Source organism: Lactuca saligna, chromosome 8 (genome assembly GCF_052625555.1).
Source record: "Lactuca saligna cultivar CGN05327 chromosome 8, ASM5262555v1, whole genome shotgun sequence".
NCBI lineage: Eukaryota > Viridiplantae > Streptophyta > Magnoliopsida > Asterales > Asteraceae > Lactuca > Lactuca saligna.
Window position 1 is genome coordinate 66,987,501 of NC_136424.1, and position 21,205 is coordinate 67,008,705.

Consider the following 21,205-nt stretch of genomic DNA (forward strand, 5'->3'; position numbering starts at 1 on the left):
TGTTCTATCCAGAAACACCATCACCATTGTGACAACCCTTTGAAAAAAGCTTATGGGCTTTCAAGAACAGTCTATTTCTACAAATTGATTTTCATATATGTGCACTCATATCATTTATGTGTTTAGGGTTAATGGACTCAAAAAAGGATACGATGGTGCTGAATCAAATCGGAGCTAAAATCATCCGGTAACTAGAATTTGAAATTGTGTGTGCCTTGTGTTCTTGGAGAAAATCACCAGCCATGCCCATTGCTGTTAGATCTCTTTGATTCCAGATGGAGGAGACGAATTGAAATAGATGTGCTCTAATTTTTCTTGTGGTGGTGTTGACCGATGATGGTGGGTGATGAAGTGGCGGTGATGACTAATGCTCAAGCGTGTTTTCGGTGGTGTCGATGATGGATGGGATCTTCGTTTTAGGAGAGATACACAAATAAAGAGTGGGATGGTGGGTGGGTAGAATTTTCTTTTTTGATTTTTTTAATTAAAACATCTTAAAAGAATAACAAAAGATATTGAAAAAGAATTACTAAAAGGGCATATTAGTCATTTTAGGTGGGATATGGACCAAAAACACAAGAAAATATAACCATAGGGACTAAAACCGCATAAGGTATCTAAAATTGGACCAGTGATACACCAACATTTCGTTTTGGAGCAAAACTACATAATTTTGCCAACCACAGGGACCATTTTTGCAATTTTATCAAAAAATTTAATGGTAAAATGTGTATAAATTTTTTTAATGGTATAATGTGTACGAAAAAAGAAGTTTAATGGTATAATATGTACATAATAAACATTAAAATCCATATCAGAAGCCACATGACATGCAATATGGTTTGTGATCTATTTTATCGGTAACGTAATGATATTTTTTTAACAAATGTAAAACTTAATGGTCATACGTGTACAAACGTTATAGTTAGTAAACAATATTTGTACAAAAAAAAGTTTAATGATATTTTTTTCTTACAATTTTAATACTTTATTACCCTTACATGTCATTTTCCCGTGGAAAAATAACTTTCCCTTTGATGGTGTAACAATATGATGATTATATTGACCTTGTAAAAGATATATAATGATTTCCATCGATAGGATTCAGGATTGTAAACAAACTGAACGAACATGAAAAATAATTGTTTATGTTTGTTCATTTAAGTTAAACGAATATGAACAGATTCATGTTCATGTTCATCAATTTTATAACTTATCTTGTTCATGTTTGTTTATTTATGTTCGTTAAATGATAAATGACCAAACATAAAAAATAAATAAAAAATAAATAAAAATAAAATAAACATTCAAATCAAGAATTGTAAAATGTGACATCAACGCTACAAATATTTTAATCATATTGATATTTACCAAATCTCTAATGGCAAAACTTGAACCATTCTTTATATTTCACTTTACTTTTGTTAGCTATATAATATTATATTATATAATATGTTAAATAAATATAAATGAACAGTCATTAAAATAATTAAACAAAAAGATCCATTATTAATGTTTGTTCATTTAACTAAACGAATAAAAAATATTGCTCACATTCGTTCAGTTATTAAATGAACGGATATAAATGAACTTCTATTTTTTTTTTGAAACGACAAACTAACTAATATACTCCTAAATAACCAACTATGTCTCCAATAAGATTTGAACCCCTGACCTCTCATATGAGATGGTCACTCTATACCGCTAGGCCATTGGCCCTTTGGTAAATGAACTTCTAATGGAATGATTCATGAACGGTGCGTTTAACGTTTGGTTCTTTTACAACCTAATAGGAAGAATAAATACATATCCTATAAAATAGGTTTGTAAATAAAACAATCAAGTACTAAATTTCTCTTTTGGTTGTTTATACGTTATTATTTTCTTAGATTAAATGGAGCGATGCAACTTTTCTCACTCCCTTTTGCCATCTACATTAGCGTAATTTTATTTTTATCACACGCATTCTACTTCTTTGCCACACCAAGATAATGTTTTGCCATGTCATATAGTTTTTATTTAAACCATATAATTTAGATAAAAAATAAAATTTTATTAACTGGAATAAAAAATACATTAAAAAAATAAAAAATACTATCAAACAATTCTCAATCATGGTCCTTGCGAATGAGATTATCCTTGTAGTATACAAAGAAAATCTTCAGATATTTAAGATCTTTCTCTTTGAATAAAATCTCAATTTCAGCGATGGTTTCAACAGATATCTTACAACTAGAATCCCTTTTTTTTTTTTTCCAATCCAATCCCTCCAACACCACGAACCCTAGTTTGATTCAGGCATGCTACAGTTTTTAGTGATTAGGAGTGTAACATCCCGAAAATCACGACATGAATTTTTTTATTTTAGATTAATAAATCGTTAATACATATCTTTCTCGTAAACCAAGGTAACCAATATTTGACAAGACATCCTCAAATCAGAGTAATTCACATAATGTGGAAACATATGGTGTGTGTGCTCTGCAATCATCCCAAGCTCTTCCATTTGAAAATCGGAGTACCTAAAACACAAACTGAAACCGTAAGCACAAAGCTTAGTGAGTTCCCCAAAAATAACACATAACATAAAACCACAAAATATCATGCGGCAAACATATAGTTGCCATAGGGTCCCCCCCCCCCCCCATGGTCTTTACCTCGAATGTCATGGGTTTCCCCATGGTCTGATATCCAAGTGTCATGGGCTCCCCCCATAGTCTTGACTTGGGATGCCATGGGCTCCCCCCATGGTCTGATATCCAAGTGTCATGGGCACCCTCATGGTCTTTCATGCAAGCATCATAGAGACAACTAGCATTCCACATAACAAATAATGGGCCGACATTGGTGCCTTCAGCCCATGGATACAGTGAGAAGACTCACCTCGACACCTAAACCCGCGAACAAATCTTTGATTGCTAATCCGCTAAAATCCCCGAGCTATCAAATAGTTAACACCTAATTAACAATTGGGTATCAAACTGAATCCAAAAATCCATATATATGGGGGTAAAAAGACCATTTTACCCCTTACCTAGTTTGGTCCAAGACTAAGTCCCAAACTCCTCATCATAAAGGCCCACAAACCAATAATCATCAAAAGCCCACCCAAACCCTTACATGGGCCTTACCCTAAAGCCCATTATATTTTCCTAATCCAAAACATATATTCTCATCTGGCCCAAAAAATCCCCTTGCAACCAAGCCCAATAGATAGCCCAAACCGAAGCCCAAACACACCATGCCCATTCAGACCGAGTATGTGGGGCGTACAGGTATGTACGCGTAGCGTACTCACTTAGAGGCTTGTACGCTGCACGTACATGCTTGTAAGCCCAGCGTACTTGTAACACTCATAATTTTTTTGAACAATTTAAACTTTTTAAATAAACACAAAACCATCATTCATTACAATTTGTTTTCAAAATGAGTTTCACATCAGAGTTTTCCCAGAAATCATAAGACAAAACATGATGAGGTGCACGATCAAGCCTTCGCATTCCCACGATCATCTGAAGTACCTGAAATATAACCAAAAACTGTAAGCCCAAAGCTTAGTGAGTCTTCCCAAAATACCACCACATAAACATAACCAACAACAACATGCATAATGAGCCTTCAGTCTGACTGGACCGCCTCGTAGGGCCTTCAGCCTATCCAGACCGCTCTCGATCCTTTGGCATGACTGGACCACCTTGCAGACCCTACAACCTATCCATACCGCTCGCCGAGCCTTCAGCCTGACTGGACCGCCTCGCATACCTTAAGTCTATCCGGACCGCCCTGGGTATATTGGCCTATAGCACAAAGCAGGATCGCCTCAACCCAACCACACACACACACATGTCGACATATACCTAACTCATAACTACATAGTCAATTAACAGCCAAGCACAGATCATACAGATCAATAAGCATAGCATCATCCTATCTACTAAGATACAGATCATAACATCATAGCAACATTCTATCTACCAAGATAACTATCCAATAAGGTTCGACATTGGTGCCTTCGACCCATAAGTATAGTGAGGAAAACTCACCCGACACCGACGTATCAAACAGAACCTCTGACCGCTAGCTCACGAAAACCTCGAACTATCATAAGAAATAAACCTCCAATTAATAATTGGATTATCACCTCAAATCTCTTAACTCATAATTGTCCATTAACTCTTCCTTAACTGGGCCAAAGCCCAAGTCCAACCTTGATCCAAAAAGGTCCAAATATACAAGGCCCATAAGTGGCCTAATTTTCCAAATTGGGCCCAACTCCCTAATAGACCTCATCCTAAGGTCCAATTCTCTTAACTAGCCCAAAATATTTCTACTCAGAAAGTCCATTAAGGGATCAAGCCCAAATTGGCCCATAGATGGCCTAAATCCGAAGCCCAACTCGTAAAAGCCCAACATAAGGCGTACATTAGGCGTAGCCCGAGGTTACACAGGGTGTACGTGAGCCTCACATTGACTACAAACGGGGGCGTTGACCGCGTAGGGCGTACTCCCATCTACGTGCGGCGTACCCTCGTAGAGTTCAAACTTCAATAAGTGCTTAATTCCTTAAGCGTTGAAGCCCAAACTTCAGATCCATGGTCCAAATACACCTTAGAATCATAAAGTTTCCAAATTTATGACTTTAGACGTCCAAAAGTTCTTAATACAAGATCTTAGCTCGTTAAGACCTTTCTACAAAATGCATGGGACACTTCTAGCCATTGGGACCTCATTTTATGATTAAGGAGTCCTCTAAGGGTCTGAAAGGACAACTCAAATCATCTAAAACATGCCATGTTCAAAATGGAGCATTTGGGACTAAGAAAGAATCAAATAAGAACCCAACAAGAGATCTAGCAAAACAACCATAAAGGTTTGAGATTTATACCTTTGGATGATGAAGAAGGAAGCCAAAACTCCAGATCCAAGCCTTCCTTTACGTTCCCAAGCTTGTTGATGCACTTCCTTTGATTCTAATACACCAAAAACACACTTTAAGGCTCTCACTCTCACTCAAGGGGGCTAGGGTTTTGCAAGAACGACTGAGGGACTTGGAGGCTGAAAGGATAAGGGCACTTGGTCCATAATGATGGTTAAATATTCCTCAAACCCTAAAATTAAGTGTTTCACTCGGACATTAGTACGCTCAACGTACATATGTGTACGCCCAGCGTACCCACATGTTCGTACAACGTACATCCCCTGCCCTGTAAATTACCAAAATGCCATTAGAGCTCCTTAGGGATAACTCCATACAACTCCAAGGACCAAAATGTCACAAATGAAATATCAAGGAAAGGATTCGAAAATACCTGCAAATCCGGGATGTTACAATACTCACCCTATCCAACCCAAACTTGATTTTCACTTAATCCATTAAGACAAAGCTTACTAAACACGGATCTGACCTCCTTGAGTTGGATCATCATGTAAAGTTGCCAACTTTACGTCCATATATGACTAAATGAATCTCTTAAGCAGTTAAGCTTAAAATGGGATTTAATGGTTAACTTGATGCATGCATGACTCCATAATACATATAAAGCTTGCACCTTTATGCTCCAGGATACCAAAATAAACTCAGATCTAAAAGGATAAACCCTTAAACAACCTAACTCGTCCATAACTCATAAAGAATACCAAAATCATAATAAACTAGCTATGAAGAGTTCTAATCATACACAAGCCAAAATACAAACTTGATACCTCAAAAATCTTCCCTTAAAGGCGATGATTCTGGATCTAAAGCTTTCCTACCAAGAAAAACAACTTGAAGCTTCTCTTCTTTCCTTCTCAAGGGAAAAAATGAGCATCAAAGCCTCCTAATAGCTCAAGAACACCTCCAAGAGGATACAAGGTCGATTTAGGGTTTTTAGGGTGTGGAGGCTAGCTTAGAAATGAACCAAAGGGACTAACAATAAGCATATATAGGGTATATCCTAAAAAATTAGGGTTTCCAACTGACCCTCGTACGCCCAACGTACGAGGTCTCGCACCCGATCCCAGCTTCGCACTATGCTATGCGTACTTCTCACTATGCCTCGCGTACCCGCCTTCGCATCAGTACGCTCCGCGCACGACCTTGGTACGCCCCACGTACTAGGGTTTTCCCCAAACCCTAATTTATTCCAAAGGCCATAACTTCTTTGATACAACTCCGATTCCGACCATCCTTATATCCATAAAAAGGTATCAAGAAGCTTTACACTTTTATCCACTCAAACTTGCCATACAAACCCCTAAACGGAAATCCAATTTCCATAAATGCCCGCTGCCATTTTACCAAAATAACCATTGGCTTCAAAACCAAATCCGAATGCCCGAAACATCTATATTTCATCACCCACGCCCAAATGGGTAACGATTCGAAACAGGGTGTTACAAGGAGAGCCCAAGTACTCTCTTTCGGACAAGAAAGAACTCTGGTAGATCTTTTATCCTTTTGGAAGATACATAAGTATAAAAATCAACCTATTGATATTGGATGACCCAACAGATTCTTCCAATTTATCGTTTTTGGGTCCAATGGAATTCATAAGTATAGGAAGAAACCCTATCAAATAGATATTTTTTTCGACCATATTTTGATTGTTAATACGATATATAAGGACTGCTACTCCATAGAGTATTACACCCTCGATCGTGAAATATCGATTACTTGTTGAACCCTGTAAATTGTGTGAAAGTAGGATACTCCAAATTCGGGAGTCAAAAAGTTTTATAAAACGTTCTTGGTGGAAAAAATGTGAATGAAAGATCCTATTGAATTGAATTGGGTTCAGGTATCTAAGAAATAGTGCGAATTCTCTATCTATTTCAATTCAAAAATCCAGGACTTGAATTCATGCCCTCTCATTAAATCCCTCATTATATATTAGAACTAAAATAATTCCATCTAAGAATCTCATTGATTTAGTTAAAAGATTCCATCTGAAATCGAATCTGGTCATTCATTATGATCCGCTAAGCATCCATGGCCGAATGGTTAAAGCGCCCAACTCATAATTAGCGAATTCATAGGTTAAATTTCTACTGGATGCACGCCAATGGGACCGTCCAATAAGTTTATTGGAATTATCTTTGTATCAATGAAATCTCATCATCAATACATAACGAATTAATGTGGTATATTCATATCAGACTATATGAAAAATTATAAGAATTAGTAGTCTTATTGAGACTAGAACTCATACTGAATCAAATTGATTTATGAATAGAAATATAGAATTAGGTATGCAGTATTTATAGACAAAAGTATTCAGTTATTGAGGAAAAATCAATATACTTCTAATGTCGAATCACGATTAATGAAGACAGAAATAAAGCATTAGGCCAACCTCTTCTTTGGTGTGAAGGTAATCGTGATGAATAGTCATCGACTTCGCGGAAAGGCTAGAAGAATGAGACCCATTATGGGACAACAAATGTATTATAGATGTATGATCATTACGCTTCAACTGGGTTATTCTATTCCACCTCTTATAAAGAAAAGAACTTAATTCAAAATACTTAATATCATGGAGATACATTTATACAAAACTTCTACCCCGAGCATAAAGGTGGCAAAAACTGATACGACACGAAACTTTACACAAATCGACACGAAATAAAGGGGTTTGGGTAAGATATTTTAACCCGTTTAATTAAACGGGTTGACACGACACGACATAAAAATTGTACAGGTAAGGTTAGGATTGAGAACTTCAACTCGAATATGACTAAAAATGGAACAATTATATGTAAGTTTTATAAATATTTTAAATAAACTAGAAAGGCCAAAAACCAAAACGATATGTAAAAGAAAACCTTTGGGTTGAGTTGTTTTGTAACGTGGAATACACTTAGCCGTCTTAGTCAAGACTTTCATTTTTCAGTTTTTTAGTTATCGCCGAAATTAAACATTCCCCTCGACCATTCCCTCATCCTTATGATCCCGCCCTCCTCCTTCCAACTCATATTCATTCCATTATGCTCTCTAAACTTACTATAAATTTAGTGATTTTGCCTCCCAACTATAACATTCATTTCCACATAGCTAAATTATACTCTTTCAACATGTTTATTATTTCAACCTCACATGCCACGACACATGTTAAGGTATACCCTAACCCGAAACCCGGCACGAACTTGACACGAAAATAAACCAGTTGACATGAAACAACACGTTAATTAAACGGATCGGGTTAGGGTCAAGCTCTCTCAACCTGTTTATTGTTTTGACACGACACGACATGTTTTCCAGGTCTACCTGAGCACACGAAATGGAGCCGTAGATAGTAAAGTGAAATCCAATCTACAAAATAATTTGACCTACGAACAACATCGTTGTGGTAAAGGTCATAATGACAGAGGAATCATTACCACATGGCATAAAGGGGGAGGTCATAAGCGTCTATACCATAAAATATATTTTCAACGGAATGAAAAAGACATATATAGTAGAATCATAACAATAGAATACGACCAGAATCGAAATGCATACATTTGTCTCATACACTATAAGAATTTTGAGAAAAGATATATTTTACATCCCAGGGGTGCTATAATTGGAGATACCATTGTTTCTGGTATAGAAGTTCCTATAAAAACAGGAAATGACTTACCATTGGGTGTAGTTTGAACTATTGATTTACGTAATTGGAATTAAGCAGTTAGGTTTACGACGAAACCTAGAAATCGATCATTGATCCAATTTTAGTACCTCTACATGATAGACCTCAATAGAAAGCTAAAGAGTAACTACAACAAGTGATTGAGTTTAGCATTTCCTCATATAAAGTTACTAACTCTATAGATATAGAAATATGGAGAAGACAAAATTATTTCAAGCATTGACCGAACCTGAAGCGCCCCTTCGTTCAAAGAGAATAGGAAGGATTATTCGCATTTCATTTGATGGTCAGAGGTGAATTAAAAGCTAAGCAATGGTCATTCTAAAGATTCCCATGGAGGATGGGTATAGATGTCTCCTTCGTTACCTATAATATGTCGAAGTATCAACGTAATTTCATAGATTCATCCAGTTTGAATGCTACATGAAGAACATAAGCTATATGATGGAACGGGAAGACCTAGCATGTAGAAGATCATAACATGAGTGATTCATCAAATTTTGATTCCTATATATATATATATCCACCCATGTGGTACTTCATTATACCATATGTATGTATGTATGTATGTATGTCTGTATGTATGTGTATATATATATATATATATATATATATATATATATAAGATCTATATGTATAGATATCACTATCTACATCCAGAAAGCCATATGCTTTGGTAGAGGCTTGTACAGTTTGGGAAGGGGGTTTAATTGATAAAAAAGAAGAATCTACTTCAACAAATATTCCCTTAGATACATCCATACATAACATAGAAATAACACTTGGAAAGGATAGATAATTAGCTAGAGAAGTAGGTGATGTAGCGAAACTGATTGCAAAAGAAGGGAAATCGACCACATTAAATTTACCTTCTAAGGAGGCCAAAATTCACCAAACACTATAATTCTATTGTTCTTATTTAAAAAAAGACAAAACTGCAAATTTGGTCCTGGTGGTTTGCAAAAATCTTTGGATGGGGTCCAAAAAGTTTTTAGCTTGCACAGAAGGTCCGAAATCAATGTTTTTCTAGGTTTTTAGTCCTAAACTTAAGAATTTTTTGTAGTTTTGGTCCATGGAGCACTTGAATTGACTTTTTTGCCCTTTAAACTTCTTTTTTGTATTTTTTGTATTTTTATTTATAAATATTAATGCAAAAAAGGAATTCTCTCTTTCTCTCTCTCTCCCTCTCTCTCTCTCTCTCTCTCTCTCTCTCTCTCTCTCTTTCTCTCTCTTTTTCTCTCTCCCCACCCCACTGTAGCCCTCACCCTTCTTTCTCATCCTCCTCTACTTCCCCCTCGAAGTCCTCCTTTCTCGATCTCGTTTCTACCCTGCTCACTAGAAAACACGGCAGCTACCGGAGTTGCAGCCTCCCCCAACACCACCTTACACCATCACCATCCTACCACCATTCCACCTTTATCCTTTCCTGTTTCGGTAACCAAGCCTCAACTCAAACACCTGCATATTCCATTTCAAACCAGTCAAGAACACAGGAGAAAAACAACACAACAACAACCATAGTTGCTGTTGCCTCCAACGACACCACCACAAAAAAAAGAGTAGATTGGAAGCAGATTCAAGTCCCATCAAGAAACAACTTCAATTCTCCAAGATTGAGAATCACACCGGAGCTTGTGCAGGTGTGGACGTTGTCTCTTACCTGCTTTAACTTCAAATTCATCGTATCTTCACTCAAATTCCCAACAAGAAACTCACATATCTCCTTCTCTATGTTGATTACGTTTAATCCTTGTAATTCGGTAAGCAAGAAATATGTTTTACCCATCTTTAAATAATCTGTGAATCTAGCTAGGACATGGTCAACAGAAACCTCGATTAGGAGTGAATTTCTTGAGGTTTTCTTGGCTAAGACTTGCCCAATTCTTTTGAAATCTTGTTCTCCGTGATCATCAAAAAATGAGAAATTAAACCAGACCCGAATGATATTCGAATCGGGTAGGTTACAGAGGAATAGAGGCGGAAACCTCATCATGGATTTCTGAAACCCAAACACTGTTGTTGGATGTAAGATTGCGATTTCAAACAACAATGGTTACAGAGAAATCCCAAAAACATTGTGATTCAAGCTCCTTTTGATAACTCCTTGTTGTTTAGATTTTAGCTATGTTTTATTGTAAACCCACTTATACCCTAAGATATAGAGTGTTTTTATGAGTTAGAATTCTGCATTTGTTTAGAAAACTCTAATAATCCCTAGATAACTAGATGAGAAAAATCTAGGTCACTACAATAGCATTTCCTTTAAAAGTCATACAGACCGCCTAAAAATCAATGACATCTAATGTCACACATAATTATTAGGGTTAGGTTACAATAACAATGTACTTGCGGAATTTCACATAACACTTATGGGTACATGCAACCTAAAAAATCTATGGCTTTACACTATTAATAGCAACATACTTTATGACACAAAACTTTTATCCTACTATAATTGAAATTACTAGCAAGAAAACATATCTTTAACACAATCAATATGTTAAACTCATTTGATCTTCAATAGTCTATGGAAAGCAAGCGTCAATAATGTGAACGCCTCTAATGGCTCATACCCAAAGCCCTAAAACACTAGAACTTGAAGAGGAGATAGGAGAGAGATGAGAAAATCAGATATATCATCATAGAAGGTATTAACCATGAAATTTGATGACCTAAGGGTCCTATATAGTTCAGGTAATTTGTAGATAAATCTAGATTTGAATAATTAAATATTAGATTTAATTCTAGTTCAAACCATTTCCTTGTAGCAACCAGGAGGATTTTAGAAACCCTAGAAGCTCCCTTAAAACTGTCCCACCTATAGGAGGTTCTAGAATTGTTCTTTTTGTTCAACTATTGAATAATAACAATTCACCCCTTGCATCTTTAATTAATTCTAATTAATCCCGAATTATTTTCAAATTAATAATTCATTAATTCCATCTATTTCTATTTCATTCAAAATTAATTATTAATTATTCTAATTAATATATTAATCATATAATATATTAATAAATCATTTTATCTCACTCCTAGTATCAATTCTAGATATTTCTGGTTATGACGGAAACCCAAAAAGGATCGTACTTTTATTCCATAAAGTTATATCAATTTTGTCATGACCTTGACCAATTAGTTATGATATTGGACATTTATTGTGATAATAGTATAGTGAGAAAACTCACCTGATGCTAGCAACTGTAGTCTCACAAGCCTCTGATGGATAAGCAACTAGCATGAACCACCTAAAACCAAGTAGAGGTCCAACTTTAGTCTAATCACCACTAAAAATTAAACTGTTCAAAAAGTCAATGATCAACTAGTCAAAGTTGATGATTAACGGCCAAAAGCGCCACGTCCAATACTTGACATGTCACATTTAGGGGATGGTGCGCCGTATTTTTTGGGCAGAAGTACTACTTCCTCAAGTGCTTAATCCTTTAAGACCAAGGCTCATACACTCATATCTGAATCAAACAAGGGTATTAATGGATTGAGTTTCCAACTTTATCTAGATCCATGGCTCAATCAAACAATATACTAAACCCTAACTAAAAAAAGGAGTCTAAATGATCAAAACCTTGTGCATGACTTAAAGAGAGTTCTTTAATGCACTCAAATGATGCAAAAATGTCCAAAAACTATCCAAGGACAATCATAATGTTCTGGAGTTCTCCAAACTTCAAGAACATAAATAAAATGAACACTAAAAGGCCAAAACTCATCCAATTCGTGGATCTAAGCATGACTAACATAAAGCAAAAAACTTAAGACTTATAAAGCTTGCAGTTGGTTTAAAAGGTGGAATCTTCTACTACAACGAGCTTCACAATACACCAAATGCTTCAATCCTCACCACGAATCACACAAAAAAAGCTCAAGAACACAAGGAGAGAGAGGGAGAGAGAGAGAGAGAGGGAGAAAGAGTGAGTGGGGGGGGGGGGGGGGGGGGGAGGATATGGTTTCTTTTATGGGGGTGGACGTTGAGGGGAGTGACAAACCCTAAAACCTAGAGCCATTAAATAGGGTCTAAAACTTGAGACCTAGGGTTTTGAGCTGCTGCAACAACGAACCACACTTTTTCATAGACGCACACACATTTTCCCACTTGGATAATGCACCACACTATTTCATAAGACGTACCGCTCTTTTCAATTTCAGTCCAACACCATTTTATTATTTCCATAAAATTGTATATTAATAAAGAAAACAGACGTTACATCTTACTTCTTAATGTGACCAAATTACCCTCTCCGAAAGTGAAGTATCCTGATGTAGTTTTCCCATCTGTTATGTTCTAGTTCTGGACTAATCTACATTCATATGATCTTCACTTGGTATATGCATAAAACTCATTTAATATGTAAATCTTGAAAAAGAAAAATTAAGTTTAAGGGCTTACGTTAAAAAACGAAGCACGGATAGAATTCTATAAGCTGTTATAAATAGTATATATGTTGTTTGAAATGAATTAGATAGATTTACACGAAGCTTACGTGAAAAATAACAATATTTGGAAATTTCAAAAAATCTCTAAGTAGCCTATTGTGAAGCTTTATAACCTGAGATTTGGGGACTATATTCAATTGTTTTCTAAATAAATTTTGTGGTCGACATAATAAGAAATATGTATATAAAAGAATCGACTTAATCTATGTTCATATGAAAATTTTATGAACATTTAAAGTTAGAAAAAGTTTATGTGAACTCATAAAAAATAAGAAAAAATGTCAAAAGTATGATAAAAATGAATTAGTATGAGATACCTACTTAAGTTAATATAAATCGCAGCTCATGAAGATTTAACTGCGATTTTAATGATTATTTGAGTTATTTTTTAAAAAAAATTGGGTATTTTTTTTTACAAGCAGTTAAGAATTTTGGTTAAATTTATCTTGTTTTCATCAAACAATAATGACGTGCGAGATGAATTTTTCATACCTAGCAACCAATATAACTAAAAGACTAATTAAAAAAAACTATAAACTTGTTGAAATGATAATTTTATTAGTTTTTTTTTCAAACAATTTATATACTATTTATAATTTATGAAAAGTAATAATTTAAAAATGTATATAATAATAACTCTAAACATGAGATAATTAATGCAATAAGAAAAAACATGTTCTAAAAAATAGTATTTTTTTTACTGATAGGGTATTAATAGGAAAAATGAGACAGTAAAAATGTTAAAGGTCCCCTTACCAGGATATATATAAGAACTACCTTTAGGGTAAAATCTAAAATTGGTAGCCTTACCAGGAGATATAAAAGGTACCCCGTTGGTTCATAATGTCTTCGCGAATCTCGATCGGCCTCATCATCGCCGGATTCTAGTCCATGTTGCAGCAGTCCTCTTGAGGTTAGCGATTTTAGGTTTTAGCTACTGATTTGTTTTAAATTCTTCGTGTTATCATGTGACTTCATTTGATTATGTGTTTTATGTGTAAATTTAGATAATTTGCGCGTCAATTTCGTTCCCCGTTTCGTTTTTCTGTTCTTATTTGCTTCTCCTGACCGCTAGAAATCGTTTAAATTTTTGGTTGGTTGAGATTTGAGATATAAAAAGTAGGTGTAACTTTCTGAACTGCTGCAATGATCTGAATGACGGACGAGGTGTGTGCGTTAAAGTGTGAGAGAAGGTAGGTTTCAGATGAAAGATCTAAACAGTTATTTGCAGTTTTAGCATATGGAATATATGATCATCTGAATGCATATCCTTGGTAAGTCTTTTGGCATTATGTCCTACAAGTCGGAACATATTAGGAAATTAACGTCAAAATTTGGGGGTAATCAATTGATTTGCTTCCAAGTTCCAAGTTTTAAGCATGAGATGGACGTATGTGCATCTAGACTTTAGTGGCCTCCACTCTTCCGATAAGCAGCTAGTCAACTTGAAGTCAACCCTTTCGATCATCATTTGAGTGTATTAACGGAACAATGAGATTAGTCAATTAGAAATATAATCGTATCAAAAGTTCAATATACGTGCGTCATTATGCTTCTAACAATCAGAAATTAATTGCAAACTGCATATGCATCTGCTTAGTCATCATTTAGAAATTGGAATTCTGTGTATGTTTTTGTTTTTCTTTTGCTTCAGTATATACTGATATATTTCAATGAATCTTCATTGTTGCAGGTTGTCTTTCTTTATGTCTTGTTGTTTTATGCTGATGACATTCTTTCTTAGTGAATAGTTTTGTGGCCCCTTAAAGTTCATAAATAAACTGCGATCTTTTATCTGGAAGACAATGTCATCAGAAAATAATATCGTTCAAAAGAACGAAACCAATTCACCATTGTTGACCTCAAAAGAGAAAGCCCAAAAGTCTATTAAGCACAGACGTAAACTTATGAAGAAGTTCTCAAACGAAAAATCTGCACCTGTTGAATCCAGCTCACCGTTGTCAATAAAAAAGAAAACCCCAAATTCTTTGAAGGCTAAAAGCAAAATTGTGAAGAAATCCTCTGATAAAAACTCTAAACTTGGTGAATCTAGCTCACCCTTGCTACCCTCGAAAGAGAAAACTATAACTTCAGAAAAGAATAAAGGTAAATTTGTGAATAAAGCCTCTGATGAGAAGCCTATAGCTTCTAGTTCAAAGGAAGCACAGAACTCTGAAAATGTTGAAAAGATTTCTGATAAAGAATCTAAACCAGTAGTAAAAAATACCAAGGAAACTCAAAACTCCCAAAACCCTAAACCTGAAGGTGCAAAAAAGGGGTTCCATCATGAGAGAAAGAAAGACATGAAAAAACTTGGAGGATTTATCTTTATGTGCAATGGAAAAACAAAAGGAGATTGTTATCGATACCGTGTAATGGGTGTTCAAGCACACAAGAAAGAGTTAGTGATGGGGATCAAACCTGGTATGAAGCTGTTTCTCTTTGATTTTGATGTGAAGCTTTTATATGGTATATACACTGCATCTTCACCTGGTGCCATGAAACTTGAACCAGCTGCTTTTGGTGGGGCCTTTCCTCTTCAGGTTCTTTTTCACTTTTACTATCTAAAAAAAAAACTTACCCACTTCATTTTTATTTTACTGATGAAATTTTAACTGGTCCAGGTTCGTTTTGAGGTTTATAAAGACTGTCTTCCACTACCTGAGAGTGTTTTTAAGAAGGCTATTAAGGAGAGTTATGATGAAAGAACTCGCAAGTTCAAGACTGAGTTAACCATGGATCAAGTGAGTCTCTTTTTCATTTTATTTCCTCTGTTATATGTTTTTTTTTAAAGTAAGAAAAACAATTTCATTCCATCATGCGAAAAAAAAAAAAAAAAAAAAAAAAAAACTTTGACACCAAACAGTAGTAGGTTAGGTTAAATAGCAGTATGGATTCCATTTTGAAAGCATGATCAAATTTGGTGGGGTTTGTTAGGTAAAGAGACTTATAAACTTATTCAAGCCAGCTCCATTGTTACATTCAAATCCACAAAAACCTCCTCTTGTCATCATGCAAGAAAGAATGTCTCCACTTTTATTGACCGAACAAGAGTATAGAAGTTACGGTCTTAGAGGCGAAAGGCACCACCACCACCACCACAACCACAACCACAACCACAACCACCACAACTTAACCACTGCTCCTCCGCCTGATCCTTATAGACCCGGGCCCGGTCGAGAAAGAGAAAGAGAAGCTGCCCGAGATGATCATCCGGTCATCCTTGAACAAGAAAGCATGCAGTTCCTAAACCCAAATATGGTGACCGAACATGATTATCGGGGTTATGGAGTTATGTATGATCCATATAGTAATAGAACCACCGGGCAAGAAAGAGAAGATGATTCGGGCAGGAGGATCATACCCGGGCAACAATATAGTAGAAGTTATGGAGCTGGAGGCGATCAGGATAATACACTTTTTCTAAGCGAAAAGGACTATAGAACATACGGGCTTAAACGTCAACATGAGACTCCAAAGCCAAAAATAGATACAATTTCCAATCTTGCCCCTGCTTTGTATCAGTCTGAACCATATTTGTATGAACCAACCTCTAGTTTGGTGGAACGTTATCTCCCTCTGCCACCTCATCCTTCCAGCTCTTACCAGTATGATAACATCGGTGTGGAAAACAGCGAGGGGCGATTTCGTCAGGAAACAATTTTATCTGATAGAATTGAAAGGTTTTATTCGGTAAATGAGCAGCAACAAAACATTGGTCAGGGTGAATACAGCAGATCTGCTGGAGCTGTTTCTTCTCGATATGCGTTTGCAGGCCCTTCTCTAGTACACCGTTGATTGCAAAGAAAGGTTTCTTCTTTTGGTTATCTTTCAAATGCTGTCTACTGTCTGTATACATTTTACTTTACATTGCTCTACTTGATTTAAGGGAAAATTAGCCTATTTATGCTGTTTCAAGTAACTTGTTTGTTTATATTTATCTTTTAATTTCGGATCAAATGTTTAGCTCCGTAGGATGGAACTGAAGAGAAAAAACTAAAGGTCTTCGGACGACTTCCTTCTGTAGTACTTAATAATAGTTTTTATAAATGAAAAGGATGATCTTAATTTTGGCATGTTTGGTGAAAACTTTCATATTAAACATAATAATATAATATTTTTATGAGTTTTTGGTACTGTAGCACAAAGTTTGGTCAATTTACACATTTTAATCACTCAACTTATTTTTTTGCATAACAGATCATTAAAGTTAATTTTTACCTGTCAATTACATCATTATAAGACCAGATACCAGAAAAGCAGGTGACTTTAGTGATTTGACAGTTTAAACTAGATTTTTATACATTGTTTAAGGGCCACGTAATATCCATGGTGGAAAACTATTTAATTTATATATAAACATTTGATTTATATATAATTTGATCTTCTTTCACCAATACCGCCACAATCCACCTCCCACCACCAACATCCGGTGTAAATGTTGCCAAGATAGTTCCCGCCACAACAACCTCTCACCAATCACCACCACCATCAACCACGACACCCCCACCATCACAACGATCATCCACTCCACTCCTATCATCACCATGACAACCACCTTCCATCTCCTTCTACCACCGGACTGTAAAAACATCAAGAAAAGAGGATAGATACATTATGGGTACAAACTCACGAGACACTCCTTTGTTCTTAACTTCCATGTACCCGTTCCAAACTCACATCTACATATCACCACCCAGAAATTAATGAACAAAAGAACCAAAAACCATAAAAGTTAATAGTAATCTGAGTTGAAGAAGACTATTCATCACAAACCCAGAAGTTCAAACCCTATATTTGGTGTTCTGATAAACCCAAAAGAACAAAAGAACACAATTCTAGGAAGTAAGTGAGAAAAACTTGATTCCTTTAGGTGGATTTGCTTCACACTTCTGTCGATTTCATTGAAATATATAATTAGGGCTTGTATGTCCAAGAGAAAAACGTCGCAAATATCAAGCATTTTTTATAGGGTTTCACGAGAAACATCCCCTGTGATTCCAACTGCCATACCGAAATTGAAATTTGCTTCACCCGGTAAATTCAATGGAGAAATAGGGTTTTATGATTGGAAGCTATAAGCAAAATCAGAACCCATTTTTGATACGAAATCGGAGGTGATGTGAGGCCTTAAAGGACGACAGAGATGAAGAGACAACACCATCCAGGGTCTCGGCGTGTACTACCTCGTCTTTGATGAGAACATCTATAATAACCGATGATCAGAACTTAGGTTCTCAATTTCCACCCTAGAAAACTACAGTTGTGGCTCAGATATTGTTCGACGATTGTAAGGGGTTTGTTTCGTGAGTGCGTGTTTGGAGTAAGGCGCAGTTCAGAGTTTCCATGACTAGGATTTCTCTAGGAGGGTATATCACGACCTTCAATGGAAGCCATGATTTTTAAGGTTCATAAGAACGGGATGAGAAGGAGGTGGAAGCCATGGTTTTTTAGGTTTCATTAGAATATGAGAATGAGGTGCGAAGAAGAAGAGCCACAGGTGGGTGAAAGAGGATGAACAATCTAGGACTTTTTTGCTTTTTTAGTTTTAAAGAAAGTAAAAGGAATTAAAATATCAATATCTATATGAGGTGGACTACTTATTGTCATATCACTATGCCAGCTAAGTCAGGTTAACTTGGTAACCGGCTAATTTTAGGTTCCATCACCTAATTAACAGGTGAAATGCAACGTAAATGATCTATTGTGTACAAAAAATACTTGAGTGATTAAATGTGTAAACTGACCAAACTTTGTTGTGCTACAGTGCCAAAAACCCTATTTTTATTTTTGGCATGTTTGGGATCAAATGAGGTAGGTGCAAATGGGACCGGGGCCCTTTTCAAATGGGCAACGACTTGAATATGGATTAAATGGTGGTCTTTTCAGTGTTTGTTAGAAAACAAATTTGACAAATGACATTCCATAAACGGCTTGGTAAATGGTAACAAGTAAATATTAAGTCTCGGTTGATATGGGTTAACTTAAGCATATGAGTTATTATGAAAATAATATCATTGGTAGAATTTTTGAAATAAGATGAGTTATCATTTATCAAATCACTTTAGACGCCATTTTTTAGAAGCTAATCTAAGGGCTCTCAAGCTAAATTAGGGTTTTGGTAGGTTCAAACTTCAAACGACAGATAATGATGGGATAACTGATTATTGAAATTAGTAGTTGAAGCACTCGAAATTAGATTATAGTAAATTGCCATTATTAATAGCGAAATGAAAGTATGTTGCTATTATGAGTAAAAACCAAAGTATTTTGCTCATATTGGTAAAAATGACTTTAGGAATGCTATTATTTCCTGCAATATACTCTTTGTATTTCTATTTGGATTGTATAACTGCTGTTGGTTTGTGTAGTTGTGATTTTGTTACGTATTTTGTGTGTATTAGGGTTCAACTGAACACCTTTGGTTGTTAAATGCACAACACCAAAAAGGAAAGAAAAGCTAGAAAAGTTCAGAAAGTTCAATCCTTAGTAAATATTGATGTAGAGACCATTAAATGATATGGTTATATTAGATATTTTATCTTTTAATATGTTTCAAAATAACTACAATTTTATATATCAACTTAATACAACAGTTGTTAGATTCTAATAGATAATCTCAACCTCATCATTATTATCAATATATGTTTGCCAAACTTTTAACTATATAAAATTATTTTGGACAACGGCAAGATGTTTGTATAGTATTAATATAGTATAATCAAGATAGTAGTTTATTATGAGCCTCTATACTAACAAAATAATTGCAAGTGGCCCAAACATGTCTTAAGTTTTGACTAATATACAACTCAACTGCTACCCTTGACAATGTATGATAAAATTTGTATATATATGAACCCATGAAGTTCTTGGAAAATGTTTTGTCCACTCACCTGACAATTTATCCAGAAAATACCATAAAATGGCCATCACTAATATCTTATTTTCACTTAACTTTTAATTGTATCCGATTGACCATCGATATGTTTTTGGTTTGATTAGACCATCGACTTCATCTTTTACCAATGATTACTTGTTCCCTGTCTACATGGAATCTGCGTCACATGTTATATCCATGTAATAAATGGTATAATAAAACCAAAAAAAAAAAAAATTGTTGCCATCTTGATAAAATTAGAAGCTTAGTGACTTAAAGTGCAAAATGATGTTATTGGTTGCCATTTTTCATATAGACAAACAATCGGCCATGAAAAGATTACCTCTTTATCATCAAGAAATTTTTACCGGTTTGAAACTAATATAATATTAAACATGTTATTGGTTGCCATTTTTCATATAGACAAACAATCGGCCATGAAAAGATTACCTCCTTATCATCAAGAAATTTTTATCGGTTTGAAAGTAATATAATATTAAACCTACCAAACATATGTGTACACATATATTATATATATACACAACATACAAACTTACAATTTTTAGATTATCATGAAAAACTTTTACTCATTTGAATAAACTCTGGTAGTATGGCTATTGAACTTAGTGACGGATAGTTAAAAGAAATTAAGGACTTTGGACCTATACAAATTTCATATTAAACGATGTATCGATATTGTGGGTATTGAAGTTCGTGTTATTCAAGAAGACATATCTACGAATGCGTGTAAGCTTTTATGTCATATATGTGTTTAAGAATGCCCCCTTTTCATCCTAGTTCTCCCTTCACAAACCTCAAAAGTTTGTCTATGTTTACAAAGTTTTCGGTGCCAAGTGCTAACAGTGTCTTAAGTTGCTTAGGTGTTGTTTGTTTTTACGAAGCGAAAACATCTGAAATCTATGGACCACATCTATAACCATCTGCAGCAGAAAAGGTGGACCAAACGGCTGCAATCTGTAATAAGAAGTCTGTTTGTTTTTTAACGTCTACATGCTGCTGCAATAAACTGATTTTACAAACTTAAAATAGTTTTTCAACTTCAAAGTTTTAATAGTTTTAGTCTTCCAAAATTGAAATAAAATTCATACAACCAAATTAGTCTTACAATAATAACTTTAGTTTTATAATAACAATTTCATTAAAAATAATTCATTCCATATTTTGCATCAGTTGCTCGGCAATTTCACCCAGTAACTGACTCATATATTCATGGTTCGCTGCAGTACTATGTGTTGGAACCTCGTCTTCA

General features: G+C 35.2%; 1 protein-coding gene across 2 annotated transcripts; it reads left to right on the plus strand.

The window, feature by feature from the left end:
- Positions 1 to 13,857: 13,857 nt before the first annotated feature.
- On the plus strand, positions 13,858 to 17,134 carry LOC145011266 (uncharacterized). 2 transcript variants are annotated; one of them, XM_078969953.1, is made up of 5 exons: positions 13,859 to 13,971; positions 14,066 to 14,251; positions 14,752 to 15,601; positions 15,683 to 15,802; positions 15,996 to 17,134. In XM_078969953.1, exons 3-5 carry the CDS (start codon positions 14,864 to 14,866, stop codon positions 16,854 to 16,856), a joined length of 1,719 nt encoding a protein of 572 aa, XP_078826079.1. In that variant the 5' UTR covers positions 13,859 to 13,971; positions 14,066 to 14,251; positions 14,752 to 14,863; the 3' UTR covers positions 16,857 to 17,134. The 2 variants fall into 2 exon arrangements, with proteins under 2 accessions (XP_078826078.1, XP_078826079.1); XM_078969952.1 differs by lacking the exon at positions 14,066 to 14,251 and having other exon boundaries at positions 13,858 to 13,971.
- Positions 17,135 to 21,205: the final 4,071 nt, after the last annotated feature.

Excerpts from the sequence above, each read along its gene's own strand:
- LOC145011266 (XM_078969952.1), top strand. The coding sequence starts at position 14,864 with ATGTCATCAGAAAATAATATCGTTCAAAAGAACGAAACCAATTCACCA. Across the intron at positions 15,602-15,682 it reads GTGGGGCCTTTCCTCTTCAG|GTTCGTTTTGAGGTTTATAA; the intron begins GTTCTTTTTCAC and ends TAACTGGTCCAG. Across the intron at positions 15,803-15,995 it reads CTGAGTTAACCATGGATCAA|GTAAAGAGACTTATAAACTT; the intron begins GTGAGTCTCTTT and ends GGGGTTTGTTAG.